General features: G+C 40.9%; 1 protein-coding gene and 1 long non-coding RNA gene across 6 annotated transcripts; both read right to left on the minus strand.

Moving 5' to 3' along the window:
- Nucleotides 1–12,511: 12,511 nt before the first annotated feature.
- Nucleotides 12,512–20,110, minus strand: LOC310735022. The gene is made up of 2 exons (XR_014536184.1): nt 20,004–20,110; nt 12,512–13,028 (listed from the first exon to the last, which is right to left on the minus strand). It is a non-coding gene; the product is annotated as an uncharacterized lncRNA (long non-coding RNA).
- LOC310735005 (uncharacterized protein) lies at nt 13,094–20,089 on the minus strand (the record flags this gene model as incomplete). Of its 5 annotated transcripts, XR_014536181.1 has the most annotated exons (5): nt 13,094–13,272; nt 13,623–13,810; nt 17,005–17,391; nt 17,477–17,742; nt 19,243–20,089. XR_014536181.1 is itself a non-coding variant. In XM_083557574.1 (4 exons), 4 exons carry the CDS (start codon nt 17,613–17,615, stop codon nt 13,234–13,236), a joined length of 423 nt encoding a protein of 140 aa, XP_083413700.1. In that variant the 3' UTR covers nt 13,094–13,233. The 5 variants fall into 5 exon arrangements, 1 of the variants encoding a protein (XP_083413700.1); XR_014536182.1 differs by lacking the exon at nt 19,243–20,089 and having other exon boundaries at nt 16,999–17,061; nt 17,477–17,614; XM_083557574.1 differs by lacking the exon at nt 19,243–20,089 and having other exon boundaries at nt 17,005–17,061; nt 17,477–17,615.
- Nucleotides 20,111–23,824: the final 3,714 nt, after the last annotated feature.

The following is a 23,824-nucleotide window of genomic DNA, read 5'->3' on the forward strand; positions in this document are numbered from 1 at the left end:
GCAAATAGTGAGCCAAAACTGGAGTGATTAGTTGCTGAATAGTGAACCCCAAATAGCTGCCAAATAGTGATCCCCAAGTAAAAAGTGATTAGATGCCTAATAGTGAACCTCAAATAGGTGCCAAACAATATACCCCCTACTGTAGTGTTGCCAAATAGTGAATGCCATATTTTAGTGATTAGCTGCCAAATTTAAACCCCAAATAGTAATCCCTAATGTAGTCATTTGTGGCCAAATAGTGAACCCCAAATAGGTGCCAAATAGTGAACCCCTTACATTACTGATTGGTTGCCAAATAGTGAACCCCAAATAGTTGCTAAATAGTGATTATTTACAGTTGTTAGTTGGCAAGTAATGAACACAAATGTCAATAGTATCGACATTACCTTTATATAGCTTCCAAATAGTGAAACCATTATTGTAAAATGGTAAACAGACAAATAGTGAACAAACAAGAACTGTAGAAAATACAGATACAGCCCTTATTTGACGGAGGCAGGAGAGGAGAGCAGGATTGCAGGGGCAGAAGGCTGGAGAATGTGTGAACCGGGGAATTAATTCAGCCATTAAATAAATGTGCAGCTGAATTGGTGATCCTATGAAATGAGGGAAAATTTAACAGTCGTCATGGATAATCTGGTTTCAAACCACCATACTATCAAATAGCATACTAGTTTATGAAAAATTGTAATCCATAATCCCTGATCCCTAAACTCACTACCATCATCTCCGGGTTATGTATGTAACAATGGTTCCCAGAGAGAACGAGATGATGCATCAACAATGCTTCCGCGTTGTCCAAGCTTTGAATCACGTATGTATCAGTCCAATGAAAAGTGCGGCGTCACCGGCGGGGTGATGTCACGACCAGGAAGGTAAAAAAAAGCACATGGAGTGAGGACAAAGCCTTAGGGGCTGCCACACTCCGAGTCAAGAGAGCTCTGACCCCAAAATTTGCATGGTGACCAAAGGACTCATATGAAAAAGCAATAGCATCCACAATCCACCTGCTAAGCACCTGCTTGTTTGAAAGGAGACCTCTCCTCAGAGGGCCATAGCAGACAAACAACTGTTTCGACTTTCTCCACAGTTCCATTCTGTCAAGTCAAGTCAAGTATATTTCTATAGCGCTTTTCACAACAGACATTGTCTCAAGGCAGCTTTACAGAATTTAACAGTTACGGGTAAATGGTGTGCATTTATCCCTGATAAGCAAGCCATGGCGACTGTGGCAAGGAAAAACTCCTGAGCTGAACGCTCTCATCGCAAAGGAAAGAAATCCACTGAAAGGAGTGCTTTTGAACCTTGTGATCTAAAGCTGGACCCAGCAGGTGAGGAGGAAGAGAGCAGCAAGACCATTTCCAGACCCTCTGCCAGGTCCATTTGCGAACCCCCTGGTCCTGAAATGCCACTTTGCCTCAGCAAAAACAGGGCCAGAACCACGAGGAGCAGAAGCACCCTTTTTAAAGAGTGATGTCTGGGAGTGGAGCATTCATATCAAAATATTGTTGATGCAGCTCGAGTCCTGAAGAGGAACTCACAGGGAAACAGAGATCCTGCTAGGGAATCTTACCAGGATAACCATTAACAAGGTTTTCTCATGTTAGCAGATGACTAGTAGAAACGATTCAACTATTAATTTGAAACTCGTTTTAAATTTACATGCACAATATACATGATTACTCCAAATGTAGGAAACAAGGTACATAAGTTTAGGTATAAGTTGAATTAAGAATTCCAGATGCTTTGTTGGTGAAGCCAAGAGAGACAGCTTGTGGCAAAACCTGTGGAAATTGATCTAACTCAGAAGGCTAACTAGCTACAACAAACATGTAATTTTAGCTTTAGACAAGCATTCAAAGTAATTTCTTATGATCTTATGTGATGTTCTAATAAAAAAAAACAAAAAAACATTCATTCATTCATTCATTTTCTCCTGCTTATCCGTAATTCGGGTCGCGGGGGCCTGCTTAGACTGCTGCCCAATCCTCACAGCACCGTCCCTTACGGTCCCTCCTGCAGGTGGTGAGCCCACGGGAAGGCGGCCCCACGTCACTCCGACGTCACGGACCTTGATATTTCCCTCGTAAGGGACCCCCGGAGCATAGAGGGTTAAGGGCCTTGCTCAAGGGCCCAAGAGTGGCAGCCTGGCGATACCGGGCCTTGAACCCCAGAACAAAAAAACATGAGTTTTACAAAATAAAGTAAAGGATGTCTTAGAGTTCATGAGCACGGTTTATAATGTAGAGACACTTGGGATATCTGGAAAATCACTTTGAGGGCCAGATTTATGCTTCAGTGATTTTACGTTGAGAATTCCCCACCAGTGTCTGCTACTGATGAGTTGCAGATGGGTTTCACAGAAAACTGTACAAAAAAAACTGAAAGGATTTTTTTCTTTTTCTCTTTGAGTATTTACTCTTTAAATGTTATTTTAAGCATTAATCTTGTACAGAATATTAGAAACTTTTAAAAAAACAAGCAACAAGCAAATGTATTTATGTTAAATAATCTAAAAGTGAAGCCATTAATAACAATAATAATAATAATAATAATAATAATAATAATAATAATAATAATACCAACAGTAACAATGATATTAATAATAAAAATAATAACAATCTTAATAATAATAACAATAATGACAATAAAGGATTCACTAGTAAAAATGTACTTTGATCTTGAATTAGGTCCTTTGTTTTTTAAAGCAATATAGTCAGCTAATTCTTATTTTTACATTTTATTTATTCATTTTTACTGATTGATTTAATTGTTTTAGTTTTTCTTGTGTGTAAAATAAATTTATGAATTTATTTGTGTTGATTTATTTCCTTTTTTGAGACTGATTCTTTTTAAGATGATTTTGTATAATAATTTTCTTTCTTTCTTTCTTTCTTTCTTTCTTTCTTTCTTTCTTTCTTTCTTTCTTTCTTTCTTTCTTTCATGCTAGATTTAGACATTTTCATTGTTTCTGTCTAATCTACTTTTTGTTTTTGTATGAGCTTTTTTTATATTTCTGTTTTTTTTTTCATATTATTCTAATTTTGTATAAATTATCGTATATAAAAAATATATTTGTAATGACTCTTCTATTTTTTTTTTAAACCCACTAAATAATATTGAAAATTAACAAAAAATATAAATATTAAAAGTTTTTTAAAGAGTAAAAGAATTGTTAAATACTTCTTTATATCTATACTGAATTTATAAAGCACTAACTTTATCCAGATTTTGGGTGCACTACAAAGCAGATAAGCTAACTGGCTATTTATTACTGTAATTTCAACAATGCATATCCAATGACAGAACATGATGTATCAATTCCAGTCATTAACACTTCTTTATCATCACACAGATAAAAAGATCATACACAGACAGACAGACAGACAGACAGACAGACAGACAGACACACACACACACACACACACACACACACACACACACACACACACACACACACACACACACAATAGATTGATTAGCTTGAGATTACCTCGTTTATGCTAACGCTTGTATAAAAATCAGATTCCGATCACTTTATGGCCATTGAGCCATGCAGGAATAACCTGTAATGGAAATGAGCTGACCATTTCTATTATTAACCATGTGAGAGTGAGACTTTGAGTTTAATGGCCGTGTTTGATTGGTGAATCTCGAGAGCCCTGACTCTGGCGTTAATCAGTCTAGTAAATAAAGAGTGATGCGGTCAGGGATAATTGAATTAGCCAAGCAGAAATGACTCCTGTGCTCCATATTTCATATACATTAACATATTAAATAATGACCTTTCATCTCCATTATAGAACAGATGTGCTTTGGTGTGTGATATACCATAAAATAGCATGATGGGTGCACGTCATACTCAGAGTCTGGAATAATCAATAAGCTGAATTTCATCTTTATGAACTTTAATGTAAAATATGCTAGCTATGTTTCCTTCTAGATACTTCAATATGGTGATAAAGTGAAATACGCTATTCTTCGATAATAATAATAATAATAATAATAATAATAATAATAATAATAATAATTACTATTAAATATTTTCTTTTTTTATTTCTACACTGCATTCACTGCAATCACAATGCAGCTTTTCAGAATTTCTGATGTATATTTACAATTATAATATTATCCATTTATTGTAGTAATAATGATATCACTTAATATGATTATTTTTGTTATTATTATAATTATAATAAATTTTATAGTAATAAGAATATTAATCATTCAATATTTTTTACTTAAAATAAGTTGAGTACAGTATCTGTCTCTACCGTGCTCTAAGTGGAATACAATATCCATCAGGATTCTATACAGGACTAATTTCCCACAGACCATTGCACATTTATACACCATGTTATGTATTTGTAAGTGCACCTTATACACTTTTACAACACTTAGGTTTCACAACACTCATTGTTAATGCCTTTCATGGTTTTTTTCATTTATTTAAGTTTTCTGCATTTGCATCGGCTCTTTGCTTCTACGAATTTTTCATGAAATGAATGCAGAGAAAAGGTATTTCACTAAGCATGAAGGGGGAGTGGCTTTTTGCTATGTGGTTGCTCAGGGCTTTTTAGGGGATGTCCCAATGAGTATGTTCCTGTGTATCTGTGCCCCATTAAGGACTCTGAAGTGCCCAGATAAGGACACAGGTTGTGCCTCTGTGCCCTGATAACACCTTACTATGATTCTATGGCCTGATCAAGAATGTGGAGGTCGCTGCACTTCTGTGCTTTAATTAGAACACTGATGTGTCACAGTGCCCAGAGAAGGAGTCACAGCACCTTTTAGCTTGGGTGAAGATGTCGTTCCTTATGCCTTGCCCAAAGCATTGTTTCCCCATGAGCCTTGTGTAAACTGGTGCTTCACACTCTTCTAACTGGCGTGTCTTTGTCAGAGACAGAGGATAAATGGACAGTTCCTGACTGTGCCTAGAGGATTGGGTTTTATGGTGTGGGGGTGTGTTGCTGGTGATACTTTTGGAAATTCAGTCAAAATTGAGGGAACACTTAACTAGCATAAATACCAGAGCATTTTGCAGAGACATTCCATCCTATCTGGTTTGCACTTAATGGGGCCACAATTTGTTTTCTAACAGGACAATGACCCTAAACACATGTAGGTTGCATGTAGGTTATGTAAGAACTAGGTGTACAAGAGGAAGAGTGATGGAGTGCTTCATCAGATGCACTGTCCCCCAAAATCACTTAATCTAAATGCACTTGAGATGGTTGGCTATGAGTTGGACAGGAGAGTGAAGGAAAAGTCAACAAGCACTCAACACATCTAGGAACTCAAGATTGTTAGAATACCATTCCAGGTTACTATCTAATGAGGCTGAAGCAGTCCTCAAAACAACATAACCTGGGTTATTTAATACATTTTTTGTACTACATAGTTGTAACATAATGTTCTTTTATAGTACAATGTTGAAAATAGCAAAAATTAAAAAAAACCTCTGGAGGAAAAGGTGTGTACAAACTTTTATACTTATAGTTACATACTGAGTATTCCATACGGCTTGTTGCAAATCTGCTTTTTATTATGAATTTATTAGGAATTGCACACTGATTTTATTACGAATATTTCTAGTTGTGTCTTTAGTCTAGTTTGTCAGTTTATTTGGCTTTTTTTATTTATTTAATCAAAATTATTTTCATTTATTTTTATAATTCAAAACTTTTAAGATTTATCTAGTTAAACACAATGCTAATAGTTTTTATTATTTTGTATTTTTTTAGATTTAATTGTTTTTTATTCATTAAGATGTTCTACATACTTTTATTGAAATAATAAATGTTAATTACAGTATATCTTTATTTTTTTTATTTGCTAAAAAATAATTTCAAAATCCGCTCTTGAAATCGCCCACGATGTTATTCAACTGAGTTCACCTGAACTAGTACTGTAATAGAGCGGCTATTAAAATGGTTCATAAGGAAAGAAGTAAAAAAAAAATGCAACAAAACTAATGACAACATTAAAAGGTGTGCTGTCAATATCATTAAATATAATGCATTACCAATATAATGCATAACTAATAGTATTGTCATGCATTTTGTAAGGTTTTATGATCAGAACAATGCTAACACAGTGAGATGAGTAATTTTTATGGTATAGCTATTAGCTTAATGGTTTAATTACATTAACAGTGAGTTTCTGCTCACTCTGGAGTTTAAAAGTGTTTCTGTACTCATGATTCTGTGATATGTGTGTGAAGTAAAATGAAAACACATTTAAAACAATTGTTAAAATAATTCTTTTTTTTGTTGTAATGTCCCTAAAAACATTTTTTCCCCATTACAGATCATTTAAAACATATTTATGTTCATGATTAAAGACCACAACATTCAATCACTCCTATTAAATATCTTGAATATTCCCCAACAGGAAAATGCATAATCCCATTTCCTGTGGATCATGTACATAAGTATACACATTATACACTACTAGTAAATATTTACAATTTTAATAAATTATTAAATTGTTCTTAAAGAGGACATTAAGAAGGATCTAATAAATTATTAAATTAGTCTTAATGTCCTCATCTTTATCATGGTTAAGCTATATAAAAAAAGACAAAGTAGACATCCACATCCTGTCATCACTTTTTAATTGTGAGGATAAAAAATTCAAACATAAGGAATAGATGTAATGTTATTAAATGTTGTTAAGATGCTCAAATGTTTAGGCACCATATGAAAAATAATATAAATATATTTATATCTTGATGTGGGGTGTGGCTTCTGTTCTCCCAAAATTCACAACACCTTTCATTGCCCTCACAAAGTTCCAAATATCAGCCATAATGATGACCTGACGAACATTAGCTTAAAGCTGTGTTCTAATTCTGGCAGGATCTTCTGGCCATGTGGTGCACACTTCTGGTTTCATTACAGGCACTTCCGGTTCCGCGCTGCGCAATTCCATGTCGGCAGCCATCTTGCCATTTTTCCCGCGCCTCCCTGTATTTAAGGACACCTAAAACTTAAGATCAGGGCCGGATTACCTTACCGGCTCCCTAGCCCCTGAGATTATTCTTGACACTCTGTCTGCTATGGATTCCAGTTCCTGTTCAAGATCCCGATCCCTTTTTTTTTTTTTTTTTTTTTTTTTTTTTGGTTTTGTCGTCCCTGCATTGCCCTGTTTGCCTGTGTTAAGACCCTGGACTTTTCTCTGGACTTTGTTTTTGCCTTTGCCCTATATCTCTGATACATTTCATATTAAAGACAGTTTTTACCTTACTCCTGTGTCATCCTGCTTTTGGGTCCGTCCCTCCCATTCACCCACCTAGTCACTCGCACTTTCTGACAGAATAATCTGGCCCTGCACCTTTGCTTTTCTGACAGAATAATCTGGCTAAAAGATGAACCAGCAGATGTATTGAAGCATTGGGCTTGCTCCCCCCCAAACCGGCAATTCAGGGACCCAACTGAGACAGTCGATATTATAAAGCTCAGCCCCCAGCAGAGAACAAGTATTTACCGGTGTATCAGCAAGAATCTAAGGCAAACCAAATGGTTTAAAATAACCTACTAAAACTGCTGTCCCTCTAGCCCCTGAGCTTTGCTGGGGGGGCTGCCCAACCTCAGCCTTCCTGCCTGACTGGGGACAGTGCCCCATCCTTCCGGCCTGCCAAGATCGCCTCTATGCCTGTCTGCCCTGCTGGGCATGCCCCTAAATGTGATTGGGGCAGCCAACTGGAGGTTCGCTCTGCGCTTCATCCTACCTGTCCTGACCTCCAAGGCATTCTACTCAGTGGCAGTTCACCTCAAGTCCCACTGTGTCCGCTGCTGGCACTTGACTTTCCTCGTGCCACAGGATTATCGTGCCTCTCCAGTATTTCATGGAACAAATATTAGAATTTTGGTTGTAAATGTAGGTCAGTGCTTCTAACTGATGTTCTGGTGTTTAGGCCAGCAGAGAAGGGTTTGCTGGCCCTGGCCGCCGACCACTGCATTTCATTAATTAGCAAACATAAGAGTGCCAGGTTATTAGCATATCAGTTTGATTGGATGCTTAATAACTTGGAGCATGTAAAAAAAAAACAAGTTCACTGAAACTTGCTTTTGGTTTTTGTATTAGATTGTAAATTATTTAGTTTGCATGTTATACTACAACTCAGGACATATTTGGAAGAAAGAAAGAAAAAGAAAGCTGCTTTATACTTTTCACATGTACTTTACAACACACGGAAATTATTTTCCAGCGATGTTAGATAGCTGGGATCAGAGTGCAGGGTCACCTATGATACAGCACCCAGGGAGCATTGAGGGTTAAGGGCCTTGCTCAGGGGTCCCAGGAGTGTCAGCTTGGCGATACCAGGGGTTGAACCCCAACCTTTCAATCAGTAACCCAGAGCCTTTACCACTGAGCTACCACTTCCATTCAAAGTGACATTTGAAAAAATTTTAAATTTGTTAAACTTTATTATAAGTTGTAAATTGTGCACTGTATAATTTAGAAAACCAGGTGGTTAACATAATAGTGGAACACCAGCATATTAGCAAAACACAGCATATCGATATGTTTATATTCTCATAATGTACAAAAAATATTATGTTGCTAGTAAAAAGGTTTATACTGGCAACATGGAGGTTTTCAAATTCAAATTCAAATTTTATTTGTCACATACAATCTTCATAATCTTCAGAGTATGACATATAGTGAAATACTTTTTACGACTGTTATTAAAAATTAAAGGGTAAAGTAATGTACAAATGAGTATAAAACTATATTAAAATATAATCAGACAAAGTATAAGTATGAATTTATATATATATATATATATATATATATATATATATATATATATATATATATATATATATATATATATATATATATATATATATATATATATAACCAAGCCATTATGGATGCACAAGCCAGTGCACTCTTAGTGCCGGTCCCAAGCCCGGGTAAATGGGGAGGGTTGCATTAGGAAGGGCATCCAGCGTAAAACATGTGCCAAATCAAATATGCGGATCACAAATAAGAATTTCATACCGGATCGGTCGAGGCCCGGGTTAACAACGACCGCCACAGGTATCGTTAGCCGACAGGGTACCGGTGGAAATTGGGCTACTGTTGGCCGAAGGAAAAGAAGGAGAGGAGGAAGACGTCTACAGAGACGGCAGGAAAAGGAGCAGTGTAGGAGAGTAGAGGTTCGGGTTGGCACTTTAAATGTTGGTACTATGATGGGTAAATGGAGAAAGGTAGCTGATAAGGAGAAATGTAGATATGTTGTATGTTCAGGAGACCAATTGGAAAGGGAGTAAGGCCAGGAACATTGGAGGTGGGTTTAAACTGTTTTATCATGGTGTGGATGGAAAGAGAAATGGTGTAGGGGTGATTTTGAAGGAAGAGTACATTTAGAGTGTAGTGGAGGTGAAGAGAGTTTCTGAAAGGGTGATGATCGTGAAGGTGGAAGTTGAAGGGATGATGATAAATCATAAAAAGTGCCTATGCTCCACAAGTTGACTGTGAGATGGAGGAGAAGGAAAGATTCTTTAGTGAATAAGATGAAGTGGTAGATGGCGTACCTAGGAAAGAACAATTAGTGATTGGGGCAGACTTTAATGGGCATGTAGGTGAAGGGAACAGAGGTGATGAGGAGGTGATGGGTAGGTATGGTTTTAAGGAGAGGAAGGTGGAAGGGCAGATGGTGGTAGATTTTGCTAAAAGGATGGAAATGGCAGTGGTGAACACGTATTTTAAGAAGAAGGAGGATCATAGGGTGACGTATAAGAGTGGAGGAAGGTGCACACAGGTGGACTATGTGCTATGCAGGAGATGCAACCTGAAGGAGATTGGAGACTGTAAGGTGTTGGCAGGGGACAGTGTAGCTAGACAGCATCGGATGGTGGCCTGTAGGATGGTTTTGGAGGCGAAGAAGAAGAGGAGGAGAGTAAGGATTGAAAGAAGAATAAGATGGTGGAACCTGAAGGAGGAAGAGTGTAGTGTGAGGTTCAGGGAAAAGGTCAGACAGGGGCTTGGTGGTGGTGAAAAGGTGCTGAATGATTGGGCAACTACTGCAGGAGTGATGAGGGAGGCAGCTAGAAAAGTAATTGGTGTGACATCTGGAAATAGAAAGCAAGACAAGGAGACGTGGTGGTGGAATGAGGAAGTGCAGGAGAGCATTAGGAGAAAGAGGTTGGCAAAACAGGAGTGGGATCGACAGAGCGATGAGAAAAGTAGGCAGGAGTACAAGGAGATGCGGCAGCAGGTAAAAAGGGATGTGGCGAAAGCCAAGGAAAAGGCATATGAGGAGCTGTATGAGAGGTTGGACACTAAGGAAGAAGAAAAAGATTTATACCGATTGGCCAGGCAGAGGGACCGAGCTGGGAAGGATGTACTACAAGTTAGAACAATAAAGGATGGAGAGGGAAATGTGATGACTAGTGAGGAGAGTGTCTTGAGATGGTGAAGGGAGTATTTTGAGCAGCTGATGAATGAGGAAAATCAGAGAGAGAGAAGGTTGGAGGATGTGGAGTTGGTGAAGCTGGATGTAGATAGGATTAGTAAGGAGGAAGTAGGAGCAGCGATTAAGAGGATGAAGAATGGAAAGTCGGTTGGACCAGATGACATACTGGTAGAAGCGGGAAGATGTTTAGGAGAGATGGCAGTGGAGTTTTTAACCAGATTGTTTAACAGGATTCTGGATGGGGAGAGGATGCATGAGGAATGGAGAAGGAGTGTGCTGGAACCGATCTTTAAGCATAAGGGAGATGTGCAGACCTGCAGTAACTACAGGGGAATTAAGTTGATCAGTCACCCCATGAAGTTATGGGAAAGAGTAGTGGAAGCCAGGCTGAGAGAAGAGGTGACCATCTGTGAGCAACAGTATGGTTTCATGCCGAGGAAGAGCACCACAGATGCCTTATTTGCTTTGAGGATGTTGATGGAGAAGTATAGAGAAGGACAGATGGAATTGCATTGTGTATTTATGGATTTAGAGAAAGCGTACGACAGAGTGCCAAGAGAGGAGTTGTGGTATTGTATGAGGAAGTCAGGTGTGTCAGAGAAGTATGTGAGGGTCGTGCAGGACATGTATGAGGACAGTGTGACGCGTTGAAGTGTGCAGTAGGTACAACAGACCGGTTCAGGTTGAAGGTTGGACTGCATCAAGGATCGGCCCTGAGCCCTTTGCTGTTTGCAGTGGTGATGGACAGGTTGACAGACGAGGTCAGACAGGAGTCTCCCTGGACTATGATGTTTGCAGATGATATTGTGATTTGTGGTGAGAGTACGGAGCAGGTTGAGAAGAGCCTGGAGAGGTGGAGATATGCGCTGGAGAGAAGGGGAATGAAAGTCAGTAGGAGTAAGACAGAGTACATGTGTGTAAATGAGAGGGAGGGCAGTGGAGTGATGCAGTTCCAGGGAGAAGAGATGGAGAAGGTGGAGGAGTTCAGGTACCTGGGGTCAACAGTGCAAAGTAATGGAGAGTGTGTTAGAAAAGTAAAGAAAAGAGTGCAGGCAGGGTGGAGTGGGTGGAGAAGAGTGACAGGAGTGATTTGTGATAGTAGGGTATCTGCAAGAATGAAAGGGAAAGTTTATAGGACTGTGGTGAGACCTGTGATGTTGTATGGATTAGAGACAGTGGCATTGAGTAAAAGACAGGAGGTGGAGCTGGAGGTAGCAGAGCTGAAGATGTTAAGGTTATCGTTGGGAGTGACGAGGATGGACAAGATTAGAAATGAGTTTATTAGAGGGACAGCGCATGTAGGATGTTTAGGTGACAAGTTGAGGGAGGCGAGATTGAGATGGTTTGGACATGTGCAGAGGAGGGACATGAATTATATTGGTAGAAAAATGCTGAGGATGGAGCCACCAGGTAGAAGGAAAAGAGGAAGGCCAAGAAGGAGGTTCATGGATGTGGCGAGGGAAGACATGCAGGTAGTTGGTGTGAAAGAGGCAGATGTAGAGGACAGGGTGGTATGGAGACGGATGATCCGCTGTGGCGACCCCTAATGGGAGCAGCCGAAAGCAGAAGAAGAATATATATATATATATATATATATATATATATATATATATATATATATATATATATATATATATATATATATATATATATATATATTCTTATATATATATATATGAACAAGCTAAACATTCTGTATATTTACATCTGCTTAAACATAAAAAAAAACTAAAGTACAAGGCAACTAAATTCCATTCCTCTACATATATATATATATATATATATATATATATATATATATATATATATATATATATATATATATATATATATATATATATATGTAGAGGAATGGAATTTAGTTGCCTTGTACTTTAGTTTTTTTTTATGTTTAAGCAGATGTAAATATACAGAATGTTTAGCTTGTTCATGCTTGCTATTTGTGCATTGAAATATACCCTTGAGATCTATGTGGGTTGGCGAGTGACGCTAGGGGGTGATAGAGAACAGACTCACGCTTCACAGAGCATATGAAGAAGTCACACTGCCAGCTTAAGAGAAACACATGCAATAGCTCACACGTTTTCCCTATGTGTTTATTGTTTCTATAGGTGAGATCTGTGATATATCTGCAAAAGTCACTGTTAATATTAATATAATGTTCATGTGTTTATATAATGTTTTACTGTGTGTTAATATGTAGACTAGAGCATAAATCATCGCATCAGCGATTCAAGGCCAGATCGCGTGTGAGTTGGCCACCAGCCAAGATCGCACGAGGTTGAGACGGGACAATATAACATGTTAAAGGGTGTAATCATAATTGAGAGAGTGAATATATATGCAGTAGAACATGTATACTGGTTGATTGCTAACTAATGTAGGTTACATTTGGAAAGTATAAAGGTTATGCCGCCATTGTTTAATGGGTTTAAGTCAGAGGCTATGCTGCAATATTATAATACTAGGTGGCCTATGTGTTTCATATTTTAGGTGAGAATACTAATGTTTTAGTTTGTACTTGATCTGTAATTGGTAAGTTCAGTTTGTAACTAGAGAAGCATACGAGACATGTCTTTTGTGTATTATCTGTTTAACGCTTCACAGAGCATACGAAGAAGTCACACTGCCAGCTTAAGAGAAACACATGCAATAGCTCACACGTTTTCCCTATGTGTTTATTGTTTCTATAGTTTCGACAGCTGTGACAACAAAATAAAACTGCTTTATGTTCCACCAGAAATCTCTCTTTTCTGTGTGTGTGTAACATAAACATGGCGAGCCAGCCAGGAGGCGCTGTTGAGTCAACGGTGAGAGGGAAACAGCTCCTCCTTGAGACGAACCTGTAAATAAAAGAAGATACATCAATACAGAGAGTAGATTTAAACAAATAAGAAGATACAAAATCAGGATTGGATTTAACAATAAGGGAGAAAAATGGAACAACTTCAAGATTGTGTAAGCTCCAAGCTCCTAACATTAGACAAACCACAGCTCATTGAGGTATGTCAACATCTAAAATGCAGTGAGCCAGCAGATAAGGGATTTTCAGGCAACTCAAGGCGAGCACTGATACGACTAGCAGAGAGAACACTGGAGGAAATCGAGGAAGGTGAAACAGAAGAAAATTATGAAGGATTTCTCAATAGACTTCTGTGTGTCCTGGAGCAATATGAAAAGCCAGAGAACCCACCTGCAGAACCTGATGAAATTTCGGAACTGAAAAAGGAGTATGTAGAACTACAGAAGAGACAAGATGATGTCCGACGCACGCTGGAGGACAAGATTGTGGCCCTGGAGGCGAGACTTCAAAGCAGTAGACAAGGAACAAGCAGGAGGGAGACCGTACTCCGACAGCCTGATTCGATGCCTGAGATGACCCTGAGAAAAGAATTCAGAATATTTGGACAGATTGGAGAAGCAGGCCAAAAAGAGAAGCTGTCATACACCAGTCTGACTAATCAGATAGAGTCTGGATTAAAGAAGGGTTACTCGGAGGCTGAAATCATCGAAGCAGTCGTCAGGGCTGTGAGTCTGGGCCTCCACCTTAGAGAGCTGCTAGAGATTAAAAGAGACCTTACGCTACCCACACTGAAGACGATTCTGAGAGGGCACTACAAAATTGACTCCTCATCAGACTTGCTGCACAGGTTAATGAACATATCACAGGAACCCAAAGAGCCTGCTCAGAGTTATTTGTTTCGAGCTATAGAGGTGAGGGAGAAGTTGCTGTGGAAGTCTGGAGATGAAAAAGATGGAGAACAATTTAGCCCTGAACTCATACAGCGAAAGTTCCTCCGTTCACTTGAGACAGGACTCTTAAGCGATGCTGTCAAGTTTCAGATCAAACCATACCTTGAGGATCCAAATGTGACAGATGAGGTGTTAATTGAGAAGCTAGGAGAAGCTGCTAACTTAGAATTAGAAAGACAGACCAAATTGAGGAAGGCTGTGACACCAAAGCCGCTTAAGCTAAGTGAAGTTCAGACAGTCGAGCACCACTGTGAAAGTAGGTAGTTGGTGAGTGAGGCTGAAGTCAGGGAAAACGATAACTCTGTAGTTAGGGACAAAAAGAAGCAAGGACGAGGTAAAGATGCTGACACTGATACTACCAAAGCCATTGAGGACCTCAAGGCAAACGTCATGGAAATGACAAAGATCTTTCGTGAAGCAATGGAAGCAACCAGGTCACATCCGCAATCATTACCACAGAGAGCTGAAAGGGCCAAAGGGCTGCAAAGGGGTTGCCGATCATGTCAGGAAGCGCAGAGAGGTGAAGAATGCAGACACTGTTTCCGGTGCGGGCAAGAGGGACACCTGTCTCGAGGCTGCAGACAAAGACGACAGATGTCGGGAAACGGGGCGGGACTGCTGAACAGGGGCCCGCAGTAGTCCAGTCTCTTCCCGGGTCCCGACCAGTACCAGCGATGCAGCAGGCTTTCAGACCCTTTCAAGTCCTACACGGTGATAAGGTAAACAACAGTGAGTCCAGCATGCAAACAGTTAAAATAACCCCTGATGGTAATATGCCAGTATGTTATCTGTCCCCCTCTGACCAAACAAAACTTCTTAAACTGATTGGGAGGAGATGCTTGGTTCACTGCCAACTAGATGACATCACAGTGGAGGCCTTGTGGGACACAGGAGCCCAAGCGAGTATTATCAATGCTGATTGGAGAAAACAATACTTACCACATGCCATCATCCGACCTATTGAGGAGCTCCTGGGCCCAGGAACACTCACAGGACTGGCTGCAAACCACACAGAGATCCCGTTTGAAGGCTGGGTGAAGGTGAGATTTCGACTGCCCAGTGATGATGACACAGAAGGAGCCCTTCAGGTACCCATTCTCGTGACAAGTGATCCTAATGTAGCTGAAAACCCGATTATTGGCTTTAACGTCATTGAGGAGGTGGTCAACAAGTGGGAAAAACAAAGATGCAAGCCAAACACAATAAACATGATAAGCCAAGCCTTCTCTGTATCCATCACAACCGCAAAGTCAATGCTTAAGCTGTTAAAAACAACAAACTCTTATGTGAACGTCGGAACGGTTCGAGCCGAGAAACAAAGGGGACAGCTGAAAGCAGAACACATAACAACCATCCATGCACGGGTACACATCGGAGCACAGTTTTCAGAACAAACCTTACTGTTTGTTCCCTGTGAGCTGTCACCACTACCTGAAGGTTTAGTGATTCAGGAAGGATTAGTCAAAGTGACTGCAGGAAGGACAACCAAGATACCTGTTACTATCGCCAATACTACCAAACAGTGTTTTGAACTGACCCCACGTCTTACCCTGGGACATCTCCAAATGATAAAGACAGCCTATCCAGTCACAGCAGAGCCCTTACGAGCATGGGAAACGCAAGCAGCAACAAAACAAAACCCTCATCTCATGCAAACCTGTGAAGTGAGTGTCACATCAGGCCAAACAGAGAGACCCAATCAGTGGGATCCCCCAATAAAGCTTGAACACCTAACTGAGGAACAGCAACAGGTAGTGCGACAGCTATTAAGAGAAGAGTGTAATGCTTTTGCCGCTGATGATAATGATGTTGGTTGCATTCCCTCACTGCATATGCATATTACACTGCACGACAAGACACCTGTGCAAAAGACGTACATCTCAGTTCCTAAACCACTCTTACAGGAAGTGAAAGAGTACCTCCAGGACCTGCTGAACAGAGGGTGGATAAGCAAATCGAGATCCCCTTACTCCTCGCCAGTGGTATGTGTAAGGAAAAAGGATGGTAGCCTGAGACTATGCTGCGACTATCGAGAACTGAACCGCAAATCTGTACCTGATAGGCACCCCATTCCAAGAATCCAGGACATGTTAGACTCCCTGAGTGGCAGCTCTTGGTTTTCGGTCTTGGACCAAGGTAAGGCCTACCACCAAGGATTCCTTGACGCAGAGAGCCAACCATTGACAGCCTTTATTACACCCTGGGGTCTATTCCAGTGGAACAGGATTCCGTTTGGCCTTAGTTCGGCCCCAGCTGAATTCCAGAGAAACATGGAAGTTTGTCTTGAAGGTCTACGTGATACCATCTGTCAACCCTACCTGGACGACAACCTTGTACATAGCTCCTCCTTTAATGACCATGTGAATCATGTTCGTACAGTCCTCCAAAGATATCAGAAGCATGGAGTCAAGCTGAGTCCCCACAAATGTGAGCTGTTTAAAAAGAAAGTACGTTTCTTGGGCCGCATCGTGTCAGAAGAGGGATACTCGATGGATCCTGCAGAAATAGCACCTGTGCAGGCATTAAAGCTCAGATCACCAGCTACAGTAGGAGACTTGAGAAAGATGATGGGATTCCTTTCCTATTACAGGACATATATTCCTAATTTTTCTCGTCTGGCAAGACCTCTCTACCAGCTGATAGCCGCACCACCAAAGAGTATGTTACCCGTCGAGACAAAGGGAAAGAGAAAGAAACCAAGTACAAAGTCAAAAGGACAGGTACCACCCAACACACCCATAACCTGGACACAGACTCACCAAGATGCATTGAATAACTTAATAGATAACTTAATACAGCCACCAATCCTTGCATACCCTGACCTGACGAAGCCATTTGTCCTCCATTGCGATGCATCACAGGATGGTCTAGGTGCAGTCCTGTATCAGAAAAGTAAAGAGAAGATGTCAGTGATTGCATATGGATCAAGAACACTTACACCACCAGAGAAAAATTACCACATGCATGCTGGAAAATTGGAATTCCTGGCGTTAAAGTGGGCGATCTGTGAACGCTTCAGAGATTACCTGTTCCATGTTCCACATTTTGAAGTATACACAGACAATAACCCCCTAACGTACATCCTCACAACAGCCAAACTTAATGCAACAGGACATCGCTGGGTCGCAGAGTTAGCTGACTTCAACTTCACCATCAGATATCGTCCGGGCAGATGTAATGCAGACGCAGACGGTCTCTCAAGAATGCCACTAGACATTGATTGGTACATGAACCTGTGCACAGAAGAGGTAAATCCAGGTGTCATCAGTGCTACAGTGCAAGGCGTAACATTACCTGTGAATGATGCTTCTCTGTGGACAAGTGGAATCGATGTACAGGCCATGCAGCTGGTGGACGATAAAGTTTTACTGCCTTCCGAACTGCGTCTCTCTCTAGGACAGATAAAACAATCGCAACAGCAGGATTCAGTCATTAGCCGTGTTCTGACGTTTAAAAGGAACAACAGTCGTCCATCTGGCAACACTCTTAGGAAAGAGCCGACGGATGTTAGGACTCTTCTGAAACAGTGGACGAGACTTTATTTGGATGAGGGAGGGGTCCTGTACAGAAGAGCAGGAAAGAGAAACCAACTTGTTTTACCGAGAGAACATCATCAAACTGTCTATAAAGAGTTACATCAAGAGATGGGACACCTCGGAGTTGAGAGGACGCTAGACTTAATACGTGAGAGATTCTACTGGCCTCAGATGCAAAAATAAACTGAGAATTTTGTTATGCGCGTATGTGAATGCTTAAAAAGGAAGAAACCTCACAAGACTCCAAAAGCTCCATTGGTCCCAATTCAAACTACATACCCATTCCAGCTAGTGTCCATCGACTTTCTCCATCTCGAAACTTGCAAGAATGGATATGAATACATACTTGTAGTAATGGATCACTTCACACGCTTTGCTCAGGCCTATGCCACGAGAAATAAATCAGCAAAGACTGTGGTGCAACATGTTTTTGGAGATTTTGCTCTTAAGTTTGGGTTTCCTGAGAAAATCCATCATGATATGGGGAGGGAATTTGAGAACCACCTGATGGATCAGCTGCAGAAGACTTGTGGTGTACGCGGATCTCACACAACGCCCTATCACCCTATGGGCAATGGACAAGTTGAAAGATTCAACAGGACGCTCTTATCCATGCTCAGGACACTGAGTGATGTTGAGAAGGCAGACTGGAAAAATTCACTGTCTAAGGTGATCCATGCATACAATTGCACCCGCTGTGAAGCAACTGGGTTTTCCCCATATTATTTGTTATTTGGCCGCTCACCCCGACTCCCCATCGATCTCATGTTTAACTTGCCATTGGCTGCAAAACAACAGAATTATGCAGATTACGTGAGAAACTGGCAGACCCGGATGCAGGAAGCCTACGACATTGCATCAAAAACCGCAACCAGAGAGGCACAGAGAGGAAAACAGTATTATGACAAGAAAGTCCACGGTGTTGAACTATGGCCTGGCCACAGAGTGCTGCTTAGGAACCTCAGTGGAAGAGGAGGGCCGGGAAAGCTACGTTCACATTGGGAAGATTGTGTATACACTGTGATCAGCAGAAAGAGCCCTGACAGTCCCGTGTACGAAATCAAGCCTGAAAAGAGTGGACCAAGCAAGATAGTACACAGAAATCTTCTGCTACCCTGCGATAGTTTACCAGTAGAAAACCATGTAAGTCAGAAACAGCAAAAGCGTAGGGTTGTGGGCAGAGCCAAGAAAAGTGATGAGCCAGAACAATACAACGACTCAGAGAGTGATGATGATGACAGATATGCACTGCGCTATCGGTTTCCACCAGGCTTAGACCATACTGAAACTCATACCACTCTAAATCCCGAGGCTGAACCATTCAAACCTCTAGCACAGAGAACAGAATCACCTGAGCACTTTTCTGTACATGAAGAAATGGAACACCAGGATATCCTGACGGCAGAGGAAGACAACATCTCACAGGCAGACAACATCTCTGAACAGGAGGATCGAGAGACAGAGTGTGAACAGGAAGATCAAGAAACAGAGTGTGAACAGGAGAGGACGGAATCATCCACTTACCCTCAACGACAGAAACGCCAGCCGAAGATGTTGACTTATGATGCACTGGGAGAACCAACAGTGATACAGAGAACAACAGAACTGAAAGAGTTAAGTTTACAGCCCACAGATGGACTGAACCTGTGGAGGCCCTGGGGATGAATTTAAGATAGGACAATAAATTAGAGACAAACAAAGGAGAAAATAAATAAAAAAGGATATATATTGGTGACCTGTAAAGTAAACAGAATTGGAAATAAGGTTGACAAGATTTAGTGGATATGTGGCCGATACTGTTGGAGTCTAGATGTATGGTAAGACTTATCTATTATAGATATGACTGTTTATATGCTTAATTATAGGTAGTAAGAGACAGAATAAATGCTGAAGTGCTTGGTCAGAAAATGTTACAATAGTAAGTTACCCCCCCTTTATTTTTCTAGAAAATAAACCATGGTAGAAAGGAGGCTGACTAAATGAATGCACTTAATTAATGCTTACTGATAACCTACCTTTTGTCTTGTAGCAGAAATCAGGTCATCCAGGAACAATGATCCATTTGTGGTAAAATGTAGAAATATTTTTTTTTTTCTTTAAGTGGGGGAGGGTGTAGAGGAATGGAATTTAGTTGCCTTGTACTTTAGTTTTTTTTTATGTTTAAGCAGATGTAAATATACAGAATGTTTAGCTTGTTCATGCTTGCTATTTGTGCATTGAAATATACCCTTGAGATCTATGTGGGTTGGCGAGTGACGCTAGGGGGTGATAGAGAACAGACTCACGCTTTACAGAGCATATGAAGAAGTCACACTGCCAGCTTAAGAGAAACACATGCAATAGCTCACACGTTTTCCCTATGTGTTTATTGTTTCTATAGTTTCGACAGCTGTGACAAAAAACAACTCTTTTCTGTGTGTGTGTAACATATATATATATATATATATATATATATATATATATATATATATATATATATATATATATATATACATACATACATACACACACACACACACACACACTAGCAAAAAGGTATATACCGTATTTTCCGGACTATAAGCTGCTACTTTTTTCCCACGCTTTGAACCCCATGGCTTAAACAATGAAGCGGCTAATTTATGGATTTTTCCTGGGTTTTTCCCGGTTTCAGAAGCTTCAAGCCAAAAAACTGAGCCCCATAACATTAGACCAATGAAATTGCCGAACGGGTTAAGATGAACCAATGAAATTCTTTATATTAAATCAGATGCGCTCCCACTGAATCGGTCCGCACAACATCATAAATATGGATCAGGTCCCTCAGACATTTGACCTGCCTCTCACTCGAACTGTCAACAGGAAAGGCAAATCATTTGTCACGCTGAAAACAACCGGGCATGAAAAAACGCACTTCACCTGTGTTCTGAGCTGCACGGCATCGGGAGAAAAGCTTCCACCGATAGTGATTTTTAATCGCACGACGATGCCAAAATAAAAACAACCGAGAAAAATTGTTGTGAAAGGAAGGAGGAAGACAGTGACCAATGACTTTCTTAGTAGGCTACTGTTTAGATACAAGCCGTGTAACAGGCACTGTCTTTCTTTAAATCCTGTGTAAAGTTCATTAGTTTCAATGTAGGCACCTGCAGCTTATAGACAGGTGTGGCGTATTTATGTTTAAAATAAAAATCTTTGTAAAATTCAGTGGGTGCGGCTTATATTTGGGTGCGCTTAATAGTCCGGAAATTATGGTAGATGTATATAGATACATGAATTAACAGACAGATATGTATGATTAAAGTACAGATTAAAGTGACTCAGTGTGATGTAAGTGTCATTAAAGTGTCCATGTGCTTTCTTAAAAAAAAGTAAGTAATGTGAAAGTTACTAGAAAGTGCTAGGCCAGTCCAGTTAAAGTTTCACTAGTGCAAGTAATCCAAATAAAGGTGAATATTTGTAATCACAATTAGTGTAAATGGTAGTGTGCAGCAAAGGTAGTGAGACGGAGAGAGAAGTCCAGGTTGCTGGGTGTCTCTTGGGTAACCCTCCAAATGGCCTGCAGGTTGAAGCTCCTCCTCATTCTCTCTGTGTTTGCGCTCAAGGAACAGCAGTGCTTACCTGAACGCAACAAAGAAAAGAGTCCATTGTTGGGATGGCTGAGGTCCTTCACACTCTTCCTGAAGGTCAGGGAGCTCGGTGCGGATTCAGCTGACCGCACCACCCTCTGGAGGTCTGTTTTGCATGGTGCTGTTCCCGAACCAGGAAGTGATGCTACCCATCAGGACGCTCTCAATACTGTAGTTTAAAGTTTATTAGGAGTTATAAATGGTACAGACTCTGCCAAGACAATTACATTGCTCCTGCATTGCAAATATTTCATTAGTCTGTGATCTAATTAGTTAACAAGTAACAGCTTTGTAAGCTAGGTAAATGAAATTGAACAGAAAGTTAGAGTACCAGCTTAATGGCATAACATGATAGCATGCTTATATAAATAGGAATATATAGAGGAAAATAACACAATTTAGCAAATCAGCCAATTAACCTGCTAACTAATAGAATGCAAGCTACCTGTAGATAGTGTGCTGGTTAGTTAGCATGCTAGCAATCTTGTAATCAAGCCAATATTTATAAATTATAGAAACAGATAGATATAGAAACATGATTTTAAACACAGCTCTGCATCAAAATGAGACAGTAAAATAAAACAGTAATACACTGGGAAGAAAAAAAAAGACAAATCAATTTATTATAATGTTATACATTAATTAATGCAAACACACACTAATAAGATGCATGTGCATTACCCTCGTTACCATCTCCTTAATGCTGTTTCTCACATGTAAGTTTGTGCAATATAGAGATCGTAGATTAATAGAACTCTCACTAATTTACCTTAAACAAAAACATCAACCAAATAATTACATTTAATCAGTAAGCTTTTTATAATTATCACTTTAGCTATTCAGCTAGTTAGACCTTAATGATGCTACTACTACTACCAAAATTAAGAATCCTAGTATCGCTGAAATACAAACATAGATAAGATAAAACAAAGAAGCAAATAAAATACACTAGGGAAGGAGTAAAATTTCAGTCTCACATGTCTAAGTATTTACTTTTTCTAACTTCGCTCGGTGTTTCACTATGGGAATTGCTTTGGGCGTGACCAACTACGGAAGCTCCTATGACACCACGACTGTCTTGACAGACAGGTTGACCTGAGATCAGACTCCGCCCCACCTTTATTACTCAGGTCGACCCCTTATAATATAATTCGCGCTTTCTTACCGTAAGGGACAACATTAAGCTCTCTCAGCACATCCAGGATTGTGCTGAGCGACATCACGGCATAGTGTCTGTGTCGAGTCGAGCTATTCCTTTTTCCCGACCTGCTGGGTAATAAATTACATGGTAGGGACTTAGTAGCGTCGAGCTAACTACAGGCTTAACGCGTCAAGGCGAAGCCTTTGGAGGGCTAACTACCCTGCGAACATTGGCAGACTAACGTGTTGTGACAAGTCGCGTTTTCTCTGTACTCATCAAAAATTCCACCAAAGGGAATGAGTCGAGGATCAGGGAGGTTGCATCCCGCCCGTGTCCATCATCATGTGGAGCAATCATCTCGAGCAGGGACCCTCACCTGATGTGCATCGCGAAGCAAGCATAAACGTCACTCGCGGACCCGCAAGCATGCGTCCACTGCACGTCAATGCCAGTGAAAGTTTGGGAGAGACGGCTGAGAGTGGCGGTGGCTAACCAACAGGACTCATGTCTGTCCAGTGCTGCCACAAAGTCTACGGCCGTCAAACATCAGCCACGAGCTAACACGAGCTGGGCGGACTTGATGGAGGCCGAATTGCCGGTAATGCCACCTCTGTTCGATAACCTTCTCGCGGAGGAAGAGGAACGACCGTTTGACGAGGACCTCCTTGACTTAGATAGAGGATGAGGATGAGGACGACAGTGGTCCCTTCCCGGCCCAACAGTCGAGACCCCAGAGCGCGGGCGACTCAGCCTCGCAGGCGGATGGTAACCTGCACGAGGTATGCAAGCAAGCCACAGCTAAGTTAGGACTAGCTTGGCCCACGGCCCAGGACGCGGAGGGAGCTGTGAGAGACCTTTACGACAGGAAAAGGCTGCCGCCTGCTCAACCTGCTGCTGGACAGCTCCTGCCCGCCGTGCCGGCTTGCATAGAGGACATGTCTCGTTATTGGTGTAGCCCCTTCAAGAGCAAGATTCCCACAAAAGGGTGCTCTAAGCTGGAGATTCAAGGGCTGAAAAAGCTGGGGTTAACCGGACCCTCAGTGGTGGAGCCTTCGGTGGCCTACCACCTCCATCCGAATCTGCGCTCTCTTTCTGCCTTCTCTCAAATTTCGCTGCCTGGCAGTGTGCTCACTGAACGTGGTGACTTTACCTTTACTGTCCGTGTACCAGGCAGAGATTTTGGAGGAGATGGGGTGACAGCTCGACACGGGAGTACCTAACCCGGCACGTTGGGATGAGATCTGTGTGGTGAATGACCTAGTCCTGCGCTCTTCATGAGGTGCGGTTTAGGGCTGCATCCACGTGATGGGCTTGGCTGTGTCAGGTGAGGGAGCGTTGTGGCTTAACCTGTCAGGCT

Source organism: Silurus aristotelis (assembly GCF_946808225.1).
Source record: "Silurus aristotelis genome assembly, chromosome: 1".
Lineage (NCBI taxonomy): Eukaryota > Metazoa > Chordata > Actinopteri > Siluriformes > Siluridae > Silurus > Silurus aristotelis.